Here is an 18011-nt window from a genome sequence, read left to right on the forward strand (position 1 = left end):
CAGCTTTTTAAGCTTTAGATATATGGGCTTTAATCAGAATAACCACAAATGTTAGACAGCTAGTCAGGGACCCAGGGGAGCAGGGACTCTTCCAAGGAAGGGGAAGTAGAATATAGTCTTACAGAGTAGGAGAATTGAGTGGGGAGATGAGAGGCAGGGTAAAGGAGGAAATAAGGGGAGGGACAAATAACACTAACGGCCTTTTCAAGTGTGATATGGAAACCTACTATTGTAGCAGCTTCCTAAAATTCATGAAAAAATTAAGTGTAACCACCATATAATGGGGGTGACAATGCCAACGGGGTGTCTGATGCCACCTACTGAAACGTCCAGGGCCAGAAATGGGTTTGATCATGCTGAGTCATTGGCCAAAGGGATTCCACAGACAACCCAGTTCCCAAGTATCACAGGCTACTGTCAAAGCCATTGGTTACTCTCAAAAGCTGACGGTAATTTGGGGTACAACTAACTTATGCCATTAATTTGAATGCCAGCCTGCCAGACAGACAGACAGAGAAGTTGAGCTGATGTCAAACTAGAAAATTCAACCCTACGACATGGTTCTTTGCATGCTGCTGGAACAGAAAAATAATCAATTTCACCCAGCTACAGCAAAGTCTTTCACCTATAACAGAGACCGTCTGCAACATATACTGGGATACAATGGCGGCACAAATGGAAGTAACCAGTTACTTTTTGATTAACTTTAAGGCCCACTTCATGAGATGGAACTCCTAAAATTCACAGCAGGCCAACAACCTGAGACCAGATGGATATAGACCTGCTGTTACTAGTCTGCTAAAGGAATAGCAATAAAAATCACTAGAAATTATATATTGTCAAACTCAAAGAACAGAGCATTGTTCGGCCCTCAATAGAGAAGCTTTTTCTAGCAGCAGATAGTGATTAACCCAGAGATCCATAACGGGAAATAAGGAGAGAGTTTGGAACACTTATCTCTAAATGTGATGATGTGTTTATTAAACCCCCCTCTTAAAGGCTCAGGGAACTGAGGAGGAAGGGGGGGAGAAGGAGTAGTCATGGATGTACACATCATATCATGGATGTATACACCAAGTCATGAATGTATACACCAAGTCATGGATGTACACACCAAGTTATGGACATACAGTTTCCACAAACTGTGAGAAAAACAAATGTCTGATGTAAAACAAACATTATGGTTTCTATTGGTATCTGCAGTTAACTTACTGCAGAATGAGTTTAGAATAAGAAGATATCCTCTGAAGCTAAAAACATGATTTTAAGATGCCAAACTGTATGGAAAAAACAATGATAAAAGACAGTCACAGGCTGGAGAGATGGCTCAGAGGTTAAGAGCACTGTCTGCTCTTCCAGAGGTCCTGAGTTCAATTCCCAGCAACCCACATGGTGGCTCACAACCATCTGTAATGGGATCTGATGCCCTCTTCTGGTGTGTCTGAAGACAGGACAGTGTACTCACATATAAAGTAAATAAATCTTAAAAAAAAAAAAAAGAAAGACAACCACAACAGAGATCTCAGCCAATATTCATTTGCTATTCAAAAGAAATAAAGCAAAAAGCAAGAGAGATTATGGAAATACTAAGAACAGGGTCAAGAATAAGGACTCATTCAGGAGCACAAGTGACTCAGTGAGTGAAGGGGTAAAGATGAAGACTAAAGCATGGACACAGAACCACGAGGCAGTGCACTGCACACTGAAGTAAGCACAGAGCCGACCACAGGACGCAGTGGGACGAGGCAGTGCACTGCACACTGAAGTAAGCACAGAGAGCGGACGACAGGACGCAGGAGAGTGTGGGACGAGGCAGTGCACTGCACACTGAAGTAAGCACAGAGCCGACCACAGGACGCAGGAGAGTGTGGGACGAGGCAGTGCACTGCACACTGAAGTAAGCACAGAGCCGACCACAGGACACAGGAGAGTGTGGGACGAGGCAGTGGTGCGCTGACAAGCCCCAGGATGGCTCCCTGCCTGGTGCAACCTGCCGCAGGGTTCTGAGAAGGCTGCTGATGTGTGTGACGAGAAAGTCCTCTCATTAAATCCTCATCACAGAATGATGCATGCCCACTTGAGAGCCACACCCCACTTAGTCTCTGCTGCTTATGTCTGCATGAGGCTGATGTGACTCCCAGCATGAGGAAGGGCAAGTGCCTCATATTTAACAGACCAGAGGATGTCACAGTATTCCAGATCAATAGAATCAATCCTGGGCTTCAATCACAATTGCTGGGAATTAAATCCCTCTTGATACTGTGACTGAGCACTTACATCCCTTTGTGCTTAGGACCAGTTTTTATTTGACTTAAAAAGCTTCATCCTATATCCTTAAATGAAGGGGGTTCAATGTCTGTCTATCAAAATTATGTGGAAGATTTGCTGGAAAATACCACGGAACCCCGTGGAACACTAGAGCTTGACTACACAAGCACCATGTCCACAGCCCTGGATACCAACCATTTTTATGCACGCCAGCCCCATCATCGAGGGGCTTTCTCTCCTAGACGCAAGGGAGATGTCTGATTTGTTTCCTTGCTAACTCAGTTTAAAGTAACCTGCACTTCACCCGGCAGCAGTATGCATGCCTTTAACCGCAGCACTGGGGAGGTGGATCCGAGTTCCATGTCAAACCGGTCTACACATGGAGTTCCAGGACAGCCCCTGCTGCTACACAGAGAAACCCTGTCTCAACCCCCGCCCCCCAAAAGAAACAAAACCATACAAACAACACCGAATATTGACTTCCTTGACTTTTTTTCAAGATTTAATACTTGTTCTCTGCTTATTTAGCTGTACCAACAATTCACTGTATACCTGTATGCATGTGTAAGTGTGTGTGAAGATAAAAATGTGTGTTGGGGCCCGCGGACAAGCTCGGCCATCACTCTTTAGGCACCTCGCTTGTTCTCTTTGTATGCAGGTGCACGTCTACCCAGCTCTTGTGTGAGGGTCAGAGGACACACTGCAGGATTGGGTTTCCTCCTTCCATGCTGTTGAGTCAGGGTCCCTCTTGCTTCTGTGACTACGCTGTGTGCTCCAGGATAACCCGTTCTGTTGTTCTTCTACTCTGCCTCCAAAGTGCTAATATCACGGATGCACACCACGCATCTGACTTTCTATTTGAGTTCAAGAGACCAAACTCAAGTCACAAGGTCTGCATGGCAAGTGCTTTCCCCCGCTGACCCAGCTCTGCGGCCCCCTACCCTGTTCTGAGCCATCTCACTGGCCTAGAGCTCCTCGAGTAGGCAGGGCCACGGGTGGCTAGTGAGTCACAGGGATTTATCTGTCTGTCCGTAACATCATGGAATTATGAACATACAGCTATACCTGATTCTGTAGGTTGGTTCTGGGAATCAACCTCAAGTCCTCAGGTTACAAGGTAAGTATTTTACTCACTGGGCTTTCTGTCTAGCCCCAAAACCTTAAAGATCTTATATGTGAAACTGTATGTCGTTTAAAAGGACATTATATGGAAGTTTGCTGTAAATCTGACAAAACAGTGGTCTGTTTTACAGAATTACTGCTTCCAAGAAGAACATGAAATTTTGTTACATGCTATAACTCATTAATATAAAATTATCTTATTCTAATAACAAATCACATTGACAGTAGTTCATATTCTTAATTTATTGAACCAAACTGAAACTGTTAAATTCCAGTACAAATGTAGAAGAATATTTGATAGTTCTTTAGCCTCACGAGAACGGAATTAGCTTTGCCTCTCATTAAGGAAGCTTCGGCTAGTCCCCTGTGTTTCTTGAAATTGAAATATAAGACTACCATTTCAGTGGAGAGATTTAAAAGTATACATATGGAAATTTTGGTTGATTAATATTCAATTTGACCATACATTATTCTATTCTCAGAAAAAACTGAATACCACAGCTATGAGATATGATATATAAGAATCTATGATTCAATTTCAAATATTTACACAATTGTGATGATGTAAACAATGCTGTCATGCTTGTTTGAAAGCACGCCTAAGCACAGTCCAGTGGCAGCAGGCGACCCCTGTTAGTACTGGAGCTCCCTATATTCCCTCCCTTTTGTGCAGTGATGTCATAGTCTAAATCACCCACCTCTCACTGGAGCTCTGCACTGTAACAGTGCAGTGCATGCTGTTCTTGCAATGCTACTGGAGCTGCTTCCGTTTGTGTTTTCCCAGAGACATTACTACATTTATCACACTTGAACATATGATGATCAGAAAATCAACCTAAAATTCTGCTTGCTTGCCACTTGGCGTCTGGGGAGACCTCTGCAACGGCAGGAGGAAGCTCAGCCCCACACAGTGTCTGGCTGAGGGTGATGAGAACGAACGGCACATTGTCTGCCTGGTCTGAACAGAGGTCACAGCAGGGAGAGCATCTGCTAAGAGAATGTGAATGGAGGAAATGATGGTAATTGCCTCATTAAAGATCGCTGGCCAAATAGGCCCAGGAAAGGACAGGAAAACCACCTAAAAATTAGCTCTATAATACAGAAATTTGGGATTGGAATTTTAAAAAGTGCAAAAAAAAAAAAAAAAAGCAAAAAAAGAAAACAAAAAACTGAAGAGACTTGGGTATGCTATTGGTTTTATTAGCGTTCGTAGGTGCTCCATAATTTAACAAAACCATGGGAGCAACACCAGTTATCCAGGGTAGCCCTTAGCAGTTGCTCAGAGTACAGATGCAAATTCACAGCTATCCAGGGTACAAATGGGAAGGAAATGAAGGGCTGTGTGAAATTTCTAACAAAGGACCGACACAAGCATTCTGAAATGACTATATGAAAAGCATATAATTAGATAGCCTAAGAAATACTTTTTAAGAGGCAGGATGCAAAGCTTTAAACAGCACACTCAGAAGACAAAGCAGGAGAAAAGGCCCGATTGTCTCCACCTGATCAATGCTGTTCCTTCGATTTTCTACAACCAACTTAAAAAAAAAAAGAAAACAGTTGGCTTTCCTTGCAATTCAGCAGTAAATACCCAGAGCTACAGCTCAGGAACTTCAGATTCTGAGACAGTAGAAGTACATATTTATCTAACGTTATTAATAAGTATTTTAGAGCAAATATTTTAAAATGGTTTTTTCCAAACAAATATCCAAACTGGCCATAGATTAAATATACAGCCATCGAGACAGACTGTTTTGCATTCCCTGATATTTTGGAGTTAAGTTGTATGAACTCCATCTATGTCACAGCTAAAATGTATTATGATATAAAATGCCCTGAAGTTAATTGTTCTTTCTGAATCCAACAAGCATGGTAAAACCAGCTTGTTACACCCATACGCCAGGTTTAGAGTAAGCGAGCTGTTTGACGACTTTGATGGTTTGCACCCAAAATGTGCTGGCTAATTTCTCCATTCCATTTACCATTCCAGTCTTTAAAGTGCCTTAATCTCCTGCCCTCAGATGTTGATCTTGTAAGAATAGGGGTCACAGGTCACCGCAGACAGACCTCAAAGGATCTGGCCTATCAATTCATGCCTGAAAGACTTCTCTGCCACAATAGGAACCCACTAAACAGCAAATTCCTAAATCTAATCACAGAAGTATCAGGGTGAAACAGTTATTTATTGGAATTCGTTGATTTATTTATTTTTTTCAAACACCTCTAGCATCTGAATAGCATTTTACTTTTCTTTCGGTTTATTTTAATTTGAGGTTCTGGGACACAGTAAACGTGAAGAAACACCACTGAAGGACTCACTTCTTAGAGTAAACAACCGTCTAAGCATCCATCGGCTGATTATTTTCAGGAATGCTATTAAGATTTCAAAAGCCATAGCACTAGGTTTCCCACGTAAGTAACTAGAAACCTCCAAATTATCCCGTGGAGATAATGGACGGGAGCAGTTCTAACAGCCCAGAAGTGAACTGAGGGAAGAGCTAGCACCACCCAATTCATAGCTCTCCTGTTCTGAGGGAGGGAGGGAGGGAGGGGCCCTGCAAACACTTTCCACGTGAAAAGCAAAACGCACAGCTCTCCATTAGGCAGCATCTGCTGAACGCCCTGACTCCAAACCTCTTCCAAAACCTTCTTACAAATTTAAAACAATTTGAGTCCAATTGGAGTTACACAAGATTCTGTAAAATTAACTAACATACATCTCCATGTAAAAAACCAGGGCTGTGTGCATGTGTGTGTTTAACTGTTCTGAGTTAAAATTAATTATCATATACTTAGATTCTACTTATACTCAACCTGGTCTTTTTGGCCATAAAGACAGCATAACACAATGTGTCATTTCAATATTGGACTACCAAGAATGCCAAATTCTGAATTAAGCATAAATAAAAACCATCTTGAACTAAGGACTCTTAAATAGTAAGAAACAAAGGGATTTTCTGCTTTTCCACTCAAAAAACCTTAGCAATTAATAGTCTTTAGAAACAAAATACTACTTTAAGTTATATAGAAGATGGAAAAAAGTACTCATATGCTAATACAGTTTAAAAATTAAATATTACATCAAATTAATTGGAAGCACTCGAATATTCTTATTTTTAAAAAATAAATTACTTTTTAAAAAAATCTGAGTCACCACCACTGAAAAAGGCTTCCCAATGTCATCAGGGGTGGCTGGTTCAGAAGATGTGGAAGTTTAAGGAGAACAAAGACAACAGTCACTGTGGCAGGGACAGGACAGAATTACAAGAGTGAAGAAGCGAAATCGTAAGCAGACAAGTCCCAGAACCAGAGGTCCACACCCAGACACAACTTCCAAACGTGAAGTCCCTACAAGTGTTCTTAAGTCGCGTGTACCATTTGCTAATTATCAAGTCACTCCATCTGCACAGAGATTTCTAGGCCAATTTTCTCACTGCTGTACATTGGTTTAGTCATTACACGTATCTCTAAGTATAAAGTAAGATTTGATGATGAAATAGTTAATTCCACAATGTAGTTTGACAGAATAGTGCCGTGTAAATACAAAGGCCGACAAGATAATCAGTTTACTAGTCTACCCCAAATCTGTTAAAATTGACTTCTTCTTTCATAGTAAACTGTGTTCTTTAGAAAAGACCAGGCTAGTTTAAGAACACAGCATAGGGTCTCTAATTCTTCATCAGTCACCTCCAGCTTACAATGAAGAAAGCGACATGGACTTTCTTCTCCTTACTCTTCTGAGGAGGAAGAGAAAATAAACTAAGCAGTATCTGACACTGCATGAATCTTTTCTAACATGGAAGATTACATGACTAACTCTGAGTACTGGCGTTCTAGGCAGGCCACCACGGACACACAGCTTTTAGGTGGGACCAGGGGACAAGCTCTGCCTGTGAAGCCCTTTAGATACTCGGCCGTCCTCCTGTCCATACTCGGCCATCCTCCTGTCCCAAGCTCTACCTCTTGTACCATCCTCCTACCCCAAGCTCTACTCCTTGTAACATGCGCCATCCTCCTGTCCCAAGCTCTACCTCTTGTACCGATGCTGCTAAACCTGCTCTCACTCAGGGACCCCGTGCTTGCCGTGCTTGCTTATCTGAGTAGTCTGTTGGAGGCCTCCTCATAGCGTTGTTTTGACTGAGACTGAGGCAGGGTCTCACTGTGTAGCCCTGGCTGGCCTGAAACTTCGTGTGTAGCTCACACTGGCCTCAAATTCCAGTGCTTTCAGATGCTGGGGTTATAGCACCTTGTTTGGACTGTTTCTCTAATATTTTATAAAAAGTGACAAGTGGAAAACTAGAGTTGCTGAATCTGGTAACGAGGATTACGGAGCCTTGAACAGAACAGAGGAGTAGGAAGTCATCAAACATCAACTGTGTCAGTGTTAGCTAACAGATGTCAGCAGCTAGAACAGTAGCCATGAAGTGTGTGCTGGGGAGAGGACACACAATGACAGGCTAAGTTCATGTCTACTGATCTAGTGAGTCTCCAGTCCAGCCTTGAAATCTTTTTTCCCTCATAGCGTGAGTACCTTCTTTCTTGGTAAGTCTGTCTGCACCAAGCGAGCAGTACAAAATGGAGCAACAGGCCGTCTACTTCCACGTTCACGGCTACTTACCTGTGTGGAGGTCACAGCAGACTCAGAGCCAAGCCTAACATTCCGTCTTCACAACCACTCAGAAGCCCTTGGGGCCACCATCTTGCTCTTTCCTGCATGCTGGATCTTTCCTTTCTATTAAACCATTCCCCGTCAACATTTGCATGTTCTGTAATTTCTTAACGTTTAGAAGAGGCACCCCCTCCCCAGGACTGTATTTGTTGCTTCTGCTTCCTCTCCTCTCACTGTTCAACGAGACCACAGGTTGCCTTGCTCCCAGGCCGCAGAGCTGTTCTTGTCATGGACATCGGTGACCTCTGTGTTGCTAAGTGGTTGGAGGCTCAGTGACCGTCTTGATCACTGTGCCATCAGCATCTCCACACAGCCTTGATTCTCACCTCCTTGACGTCTCTTTCCCAGTATTCCAAAACAAAACCCGCTCTAGGAGACACTCCTGTTGTCACTGCTTTTTCAGTCTCTGTCACTGCTCCTTCCCAGGGCTCCAATGACCCAGGGATACTCCGCTTTCCTTGCATGATGGGTACAAACATGACTTCAGCAGCTACTGCTGAGATGTCATTTGCAGCCATACCCTGTACCTGCCCACTACATTTGCAGGCCCCATGAAGACTCATCATGCCCAAGCCCACCTGTGCACGTCTCGCTCCTGCAGTCTCCCCATCTGGGAACCACTCCCTCCATCTTTCTTGTTGCCCAGGCAAACAAACCTTGGAATCATCCTGGACTCCTCTTCTCTCACAGTCCACATCTGATCCATCAGTAAATCCTGCCGTCTCCACCTTCAAAACACACAGGAATTTCGCTCACCACTTCTATGTCTACCACCCCAATCCAAATCACCACCATAGCTTTCTGGTACACGGGGAAAGCATGCGTTACTGAGCTCTCATCTGCCAACCTTGCTTCTGCTGCTTCTGCAAACTGCACTAAAGGAACAGCGAGCAGGAGGTATGATACGTGTGCCATCAGCATCTCCACACGATACGAATCTAAGTGTTTCAGAGAAGCTCCTGCTAAAGGCTTGGTCCCAGTGCAACAGTGTTCGTAAGTAGGGACTATGGAAGGGACGTTAGTGGATTAACCCACCATAGCTTGATGCGTAATTGGAACCTTAAGGAGCTGGAGGTAGGGCCTAGTTGGCAAAAACAGATCAATGAGGATAACTTCTGGGACTCTGCCACTCTCTCCTTTCCATCAGTCATGAAGTGAGCAAAATACAACTTTTCCTCTTGTAAGTTAATTTTTATCAAGTATTTTGTCAGCAACAGAAAGCCAACTAGTATAAAGAAGTAAATTAGATTATCAGATTATGTTGCTTTTTAAAATAAGTCTAATGATTTTCCATTTTTTGTATAATCAAAACTCATATTTGCAGCAGTCAAATGTTATAAAACAAAAATAAACAGTGAGGTCCATAGTTACATAATTAAAAAAGACGAAGAGTCAGTAAGCTGTCTCGCTGTTATTAGCTGTATTTTTTGTTCTAATTGGTTTTGGACAGCAGCTTGGAACCAGGTACCAAAAGCTTCCATACATAATCTCTGGTTCAGATTTTCAGTAGTAAATACTTATTCAAAGGATGTAATCAGAAAACATTTCAAAACTGTATACATAAGAATTGCTACAGCGGTGCTGACTTCAAAGCACAGGAAATGGCCAGGACAGCACTGCGTATAAATGTTGGCAGACTCAGAGAGTGGGAAGATACGCAGGTGTTAATGGATGGCATGCAAGAGTCAGGTTAAAAAAATCTCATAAATTTCAAAACAGAATAAAATTTATGACTTCTGTCTACAGTTGGGATTTCACGTGACTTTCCCCCTAACTTCAGTTTTTTGTTTTTTTTTTTTGATGTTTGGATTTTAATGTGTGAGTTTATCACTTTAAAACTCTCTTTGGAAAAAGCAGGTGGAGACTGAAAAACTCTCCAAAGAGAGGCATTTCCTCTGTGGGAATCTGAGCTCCGCCGTCTTCCCGGTCTGGGGAACGGTGGTCAAGCACTGCCCCACACTGCACTCTAACTGTAGCTCAGTACTGTGAAGGCCGTCCGTCCAAACTGCAGGACAAGACTCTTCCTGACAGTCTGTGCTGCTACACACGGATGACATTTTCTTTCGGCTAGTCTCTATGAAATCCAAAAGCAGAAGAATAGGAAAGTTTAAATATTTCCCAGACACAATGCACTCACAAGTCAGCCAAGCACCATTACCTATCTGCCTTTGGTTTTCTCTTCTGCAGTGTCTTCCCTTTAGGTCTTCGTTCACTTCCTAAGCAGGGGCTCCCACCTGGGCCTGTTACCCGTATTGACTCAAGGCCTTTGGGGGATTTTTTAAATGTAAATTCCACTGGCTCTCCTTCTTTCAAGCTTCTAAATCCTTCCATGAATAGTTTGCTCTGTAAAGAGTAGGAAAGAGAGAGAGATCAAGATTATCACTGCTTTATAAACCATCTGTATAATTTAAGATTATCAAAGCAAGACATTGTTATCCATTACAAAAATATAGTTTTTGCTTTATTTCATTGAGGTTGATAGAACATACGATGCTGGCAGATGAAATCCTATACACTTGTAAAAACCAGTTTAGCGACACAAAAATGTAAATGTTACATTCTTTGTGCCATCGATTCTACACAGAGGTTCTAGTAAAAAGCAGGGGGATGATCGGTGGGTAAAGCACTTGACGCCACACTAACAGCCTGAGTTCAACTCTCAGGCCCGACCGACGTGGTAAACGGAGAGCTCACTTGTCCTGACTTCCACGTGTGCACACACATACATACAATATTCACATTCACACGCACAATAAGTAAAAAAGAAAAAGGAATGCCATTTGAAAAGGGAGCTTCTATGATACATAAACTAACAGAAATTCATTTTTTAAGCAACTACAGCACTGTCTGGTAAAAAAATTACCTCTGCCTTAATAACGTTTTAATCCGCTGATTAAACAAATTGTACTTGAGCTATGTAATAATTATCAAGATTATCATTATTAAGATTAGTAATTAGCTTTGGGCGGGTGGTTCCTCTGTTACTACCCTACCCACTGCTCTCTTTGTATAATAAATAACTTCTCCTTTTTGCCTTGGAAGAGAAAGATATTTAGTATTACATGTACTGATAAAGATAAATATGTGATATTGTTAAGTCTAAAATAAATAAGGAATGTATGGCTACCACAATGCCACCAACACGTTACTTTTACCTTTGAGATTATAGTTCATATTTCCCCTTCCATTTCCTCCCTGCAAACCCTCTCGCACACCCTCCTTGCTGTTTCAAATTCATCTCCTCTTTCTTCACTCACACATTAGGAGAACCAGTCGCTCGTGTGTGTGTGTGTGTTTTCAGTGATAACCACTTGGTATTGGGTCAGACATACACTTTTTAAAGACATTTAATTATTTTTGTAGAGATGGAGCATAGCGCAAGGCACTACATCAGAGTCCCTCTCTCTGCTCTGTTCTAATGCACAGAGGTCTATACGATTCCTAACTGTGTTTTGGAGCATTTTACATTGAGGCAATTGACTTTGATAATTTAGAGTTATATTATTTTAATTTTTTCTCAATTACAAAATCATAAGTTGAATTTCAAACACCCCTTCATGCTTCTAATAAATTTTTTTCATCAATGTGATTGTGCTGATCAAAAGTTCTAAAATAATTAAATTATTAGTTTTTGTATTTACCTACCTGAATTCCTTTTTATGTATTTTGAAAAATCCAATTTGGAAGACTATGCCATTTGTAAGGACTTTTCTAATCTAATGTGAAAGACTATATGCAGTTTGTAAGGACTTCTGAATTTGTTTGGCAAAAGAAAGAAGCAGTTATTGTCTCTTCTGCTGATGCATAAAATCTTAAGCAGTTTGATTTCTCCATAATGGTGGACCTGAAAAAGAGACTGTAAAGGCAGGGTTTGGGCTCCAGTGAATGTGCGAAAGGCTGTTTCTCAGTCAAACAGCCACCTTAGCATATCAGTAACAGAACTGGCCTCCCCTTCCCAACTATCTCCAGGGTAAAACTTGCAGTACTACTTAATGCGCTAACATGGTTGGTCAGAGGCCAGAGAATCGCTACTCAAGCCTACAATCCTACAGCATCTGCTTGGGCTCAGATGTGCTTTGTTCCATGCTGGCTCTCAAGAATTCATAGCCTAAAGTTGGGAAATAGTGGGAGGCTTGTGGGGGTTCCTATTCGAAGGTTCATAGGTCAGCTGGACTCCGCTTTCCAAAGAGCTTTCAGACTTCAGTCTGACTTCCTGTTTTGTAATGTAATCTCTTGCTTTCCCCCCCGCCATGATGCTATCTAGCCACTGGACCTTTTCTGCGGCAGAAACACTGCCCCAACACCTGACCTTGTACTCTGAGCCTCCAGAACTGTGAACTCCATAACCTAAGCCGTTTGTAAAGTCTGTCTCCATTACAGTGCCAATAAATGCAGTAACTGCTAGATACAGCAGTCCTCTTTACCCCGTTTACTGCTTCTCACGGTTCCATTACCTAACAGAAGTCAGAACATACTAAATGAAAACGTTCAGAAATTATTTATAAGCTTAAGATGCAAACCAATTTGAGTACCATGATGAAATTTCCGGCACCCCATGCCACCCCACCACGACTGAATCATCCATTCAGTACCTGTGTATCTACTTCCTACCTGAGCCATCATGGTTGTCAGATCAGCCTGAGGTGCTGCACTGCTTCTGTTTGAGCCACCCTAATTTAACTTAAAAATGACCCAAGGGAAAACAGCCAGTGTTGACAAGGCGGCTATGCTGGGATGAGCTATAATGCAAGTCCTCGAAGTTAAAAGGCAATGGCTTACTGAGGGAAGAAAAGAATGCTCACATGCCAAGGTTACAGAAATCAACAACAACAACAAATCTGTCTAGGAAAGGCCTGAAAGGAAAGCGAGATGCACCTTCCATCTCACACTGTAGGAGTGAGGGCCACAGCAAGTGCTTAGCAAGGACGAGAGGGCACTGAATTTGTAAACTTGCATAAGTAGAGAAACACAGTATATACAGAGTTTGGTATGGTTTTTTGCCTGAGTCCTATTCCAGCATCCAATGGAAATCTTAGAATGTGTATGCTGTATGGAATAGGAGACTATTCTAATTATAATAACCCAAGTAATTACATAGGATGCATAATGATATTACTTTAAAACTGAATGCAAAAGGAGACTATTCATTGTGAAAATAATGTAGTATAAGAAAAGGAAGGAAACCTGTTTCTGATGAAATTTTTCAGTATGAAGTCTAATCTGACAGACCTTTTCTGTTGTCTGATGGACAGCGTAGGAGGGAAAGGGCCACCGTGACTGTCACAAAACATCTCTGTGAAAGTCATTTGAACAGTTCTTTCTTTAAAGTAAGTCAATGAGCTTACTGGGCTTACAGAATTATGGGTGAGTAACTGCAGGGGTTGCAGGTGATTGACAGACAACTATATTCACTAAAATATTCGCACAGCAAAGACGAGGCCCTCTCAAGAGTTGCCTAGACAGAGCCTTCTTGTTGGCGTGGCTTTCCTTTACACACCCCACCTCCTGAGTCCACCTGAAGCTGGGGAAGGGTCAGAGCAGCTGGAAGAGAACTAGGAAGGAGGAAGCTGCTTCATCTTAGGTAAGAAGATCGATCATCTGAGAGGAAAAGGAGACGACAGCCATCTACAGGCCAGAGAGCTGAGACAGAGCTCTCCTCAGCTCACAGATAGAACCCACCCTGATGATGCTCTGATCTCAGATTTGGAGTCTATGGGGCTCAATATAGCCAATTCAACAAATACAACAAACTATATCAACAGAATGGGAGGGAAAAAACCCAGTCATCTCAATAAAATGCAGAAAAAGCAACTTCCTAAATTCAACAGGATAGAAATGCTGAAAAAGCTGCAGAAGACCAGAGTCAAACACAACAAACGCAGTTTTAAATAAGATAACAGCTAACATTACAGCAAGCTGGGAAGAGGGAAAGAAAGACCCTTGCTACGATACAGATCAAGACAAGGACGTCTACCTTCATCACTTGTACTCAATACTGAGATCCTAGGCAGAACACTAAGACAGGAGAGAAAGATCAAGGGCGGAAGAAAAAGTCAAAGCACCACTTTTTGAAAATGATGATCTTACCTAGAGAAAATTCCAAAGATTCTATGACAAAACATTGTGAGAACTACTAAATGAATCTAGCGAAATTGTAAGACATAAAGTCAACATGAAGGTCAGTGCTGCTAGATGCCAACAGCGAAGTGTTTAAAGTGGGGACAAACAAAGCTCAAACAGAAACATACAGGAATAGAGAGATGGAAGAGGAGCTTTGAGCCCGCACCCCTCCACAGCAAGCTTTTGTCTTGAGCATGTGCAGGTCTTATGAGTCAGGTCCTGAACTTTGGACAGAAATAAAGAAAAGAAAAAAACCCTAAGTGGTCAACCCGACTTAATCAAAAGCAACAGAATAGACACCATCCTACCTGACTATAATACAAAGTTCCAATAACCAAACTGACAGGAACAGGCATAAACCAAAACTGGAACTGAAAAGAGATCATAGAAAGAAACCCACACATGTATAGCTAATCCTTTTTCCCCCCCAAATATAAAGAATGTATACTGGAACAGAAGTCTTTCTTTCTCTTAGATTTATTTTATGTGTATGAATGTTTCATGTAATTGCTTGTATGTATGTGTACCATGTGCACACAGGAGTCACTACAAGGTGTTGGCTTCCCAATGGGAGTTAGGACGGCTGTGTCCCACCGTGTGGGTGCAGCAGACTGAGCTCAAGCCTTGGTCTTTTCAAGTAGCCCTATTACCTAGTAATGACGCCTCATTCAAAAGTAGAGGATGTGTCACCTCACTTATTTCAAGTTCTAAAAGCGGAAAAACCAACTTATGGTGTAAAAATGAAGAAGGTAAAAAAGCAAGCCAGGCATGGGAGTCCATGTCTCTAAAACCAAAAGCAGAGAGGTAAGTGGATCTCTGTGAGTTTGGGGCCAGCCTGATCTACACAGTAAATTCTAGAACAACCAGGGCTACATAGAGAGACTGTCTCACTACAGGGAGGGAGGGAGGCAGGCAGGGAGGGAGGGAGGGAGGGAGGAAAGAAAAACGAAGGAAAGAAGGAAGGAAAAAAGAATAGTTGAGTAAGAGAAAAAAAAATGTTTCCCATAGTTGAGTTAATCGAGTGGACAGGCTGACTTCAAGAGGAACTTGAAAATCTTTCTAGAGTGACAGTGACGTTATGTCTTCAGAAAAATGAATTCTAAAAGTAGAGGTATTTGTCAAAGTTATTGACTTTATGAATTTTATTATATATTAAGTAGCTCAGAAAAGATTCTGAAGCTGGGACAAGTATGTGTCTGCTAAGAAATTTAGGGGACAATGTATCATATTTGGAACTTCCAGGGTATTGGTTGTGGGTTGGGGGAAGCAGGGTTGGTCCTATGTTGCCATGGCTAACCGTGGACGTCTGGGCTCTAGTGATCTTCCTGACTAAACCTCCATCTTTGGCTCTGCTTTCACAACCATCGACTGGGACTCAATTCCCAGCACACACACGGTGGCTCAGGGCTCTAACTCCAATTCCAAGGGATCTGACACCCACTCTGGCCTCTTTGGACACCAGGAAGGCAGACAGCACACAGACATACACACAATGAAATACTGTACATATAAAATAATTTTTAAAAAAAGAAAGAAAAGGGTTAAACTGACCCACTGACCCACATTAAGGAAACAAGTATTGAATCTGATGACGATGACAGGAGGAGCTGGAGAGAGAGCTCAACAGGCACTTGCTGCCCTTGCCTTGGACCTGGCTTTGGTCAGCATCCATGTGGCACTTACCAAAGGGCCAGAGCTCCAGTGTCAGAGACCCTAACGCCCTCCTGTGGCTGCATGCACATGGTGCCCAGACACCCATATTGACAAAAACACATATAATATACATTATAGATATAGATAGATAGAGTTGGTATAAATTATATATACTGGAAAACATATCTGATACAAAGATAGTTTATAGGTAAAAAGTTATCTCTACATATTTTAATTTAGACTAGAAAAAGGAGTTAGGTTGAGGAGGAAACTGCTATTATCTTTTCAGAGTATTTAGTAAGAGTGAAATACAGCAAAAAACTAAAACTGTGCCCCGGTGTTTCACATAAATCATCGTTTTATAGCCAGCAGGTAGCATGGCCTTTATCTGCTGTTCAGATGTCCCAGCAAGAGCACAGAAACTACATAACCATACATGTTTGAAATGATGACAGTAAAATACAACGTTACTTCGCAGAATGAAAACAAGGGAAAGATGTTCAGAGTAACTGAACAACCCACTGGCTTGGAAAACAAGATTCCATCTTTAAAATAACCTAATACGTTGAATGTGAAGGACAAAACAGACATGGACAGAGGACAAGCGAACAGCGATGTGATCAGGCTACAAAGATGGATGCCTGCAAAACTGTGAAGAACAAAGTGAAATGAATCTGGCTGACATTACTGAGTTATCTGAAAAGCAGAATGGCTTACTATAAAATGCAATACATATATTTTCAAAAGTAAAATGAATATATTCCCAAACAGTAAAAACCATTTAAATTGGGGGCAGAATTTGATCTCTCGCATGATACCAGGCAAGACCTTTAGTCCCAGGATGTAGGAGAAAGAAGCAGCAGGTATGAGTTCACAGCCAGCTTGGTCTACTTAGTGAGGTCCTGTCTTGATGACGACGACGACGATAATAAACATTAATTTGTACAATTATTATGTGTTAGCCAAAACACTTTAAAAACATTTGTAAGAATCTTGCTATGTAACGCAGCCTGGCCATGAGATTCACACCCCTCTAACTTAGCCTCTCTAATGGTGGGGTTATAGACATGACCCACCATATTCAGCATGTTTTTTTCCTAAATAAAAATATAAAAAATAAAAAGTAAAATCTCCATATTAGGCATTTATAATTCAAAGATGTAAACGGTTGTTAAACATTGCTAGTGAGTCAACACAAAACGAAAAATGTTCTACAACTCTTTCAGCTTCTTAGCCTCTCTCAATGAGGAGTATAATTTTTAAGTGTCACTTTAAGAAGATGGCTCACATCTTTTATGGAATTTTAATGTTTGTATTGCACTTACTGAACTCATTAACTTTCAAAACATTGAAGAATTTGAAGCTAAACGGAATCTCGGGGAATTCAAGATAGAGACTCCATTCATTAGTCTCTGTCCTAAGGACTATGAGAAGGCCCTGCAGCCTAACAGACTGTTAGTGTGTAAAAAAGAAAGTTCCCACTGGGCTAGGTTTTTAAAAATGAGAGATTCAATAATCCCAAAACAAACAGCAACTGGGGACACCGTGAGGAATGCTCATACCCTCCCCCCCCCAAAAAAAACCCAAAAAACAAACAAACAAACAAACAAAAAACCAACAACAACAACAAAAAAAAAACCTAAAATTTTAGACATTATCTTAGGGTCAGTTTTCGGGAGCCAATGAAAATTATACTGGATAGAGATCCACACTGTATCTAAAAGCACTTTGCAAAATTACCACATAACAAAACGCAGACCACAGGTGAGACCTATGTGCAAGGCTAATGTGACGATGCACACCTGGTAAGGAAGAGGCCCTGGATTTAGCCCTCAGCACGAAGAGAAAAAGGAACGGCTAAGAATCTCAAAGGAGACACGTCAGGATGAGAGAAGACACAGGGATCGCCAAACACAAAGACACATCAGAAGTCAAAGGAAGACTGCACTCAACACATCTGAGATTAATAAGAGATCGTTCGAAAAACTCTGAACTGAACGAGAATATGCTAAAAAAAAGATACTGGAAGCTAGTGCTCTCAAGTGCTAAGCTGTCTCTCCAGTCTGGGTTAGGATTTCTTTTTTCTTTTTCCAAATGACCTTAGAATGGAGACCTCAACAAAAGCCACACTTCAAACTTTGAAACTCTATCTCTTCTGGAGGTCAACCGCGTCTCCCAC

The 18011-nt window shown here is 41.7% G+C and overlaps 1 protein-coding gene across 2 annotated transcripts in view; it reads right to left on the reverse strand.

Annotated features, from left to right (window-relative positions):
• Nucleotides 1-18011, reverse strand: part of Lin28b (lin-28 homolog B) — a 74087-nt gene that overhangs the window by 20462 nt on the left and 35614 nt on the right. Inside the window, exons 3-4 of one of the 2 annotated variants that reach the window (XM_032899104.1) lie at nt 10218-10402; nt 8716-8787 (exon numbers count right to left, since the gene is read on the reverse strand). In XM_032899104.1, coding sequence (XP_032754995.1) covers nt 8716-8787; nt 10218-10402 — 257 coding nt within the window. The remainder of the gene's footprint in view (nt 1-8715; nt 8788-10217; nt 10403-18011) is intronic. The other variant, XM_032899105.1, reaches the window with a different exon arrangement.

Source organism: Rattus rattus, chromosome 3 (assembly GCF_011064425.1).
Source record: "Rattus rattus isolate New Zealand chromosome 3, Rrattus_CSIRO_v1, whole genome shotgun sequence".
In the NCBI taxonomy this organism is placed as follows: Eukaryota; Metazoa; Chordata; class Mammalia; order Rodentia; family Muridae; genus Rattus; species Rattus rattus.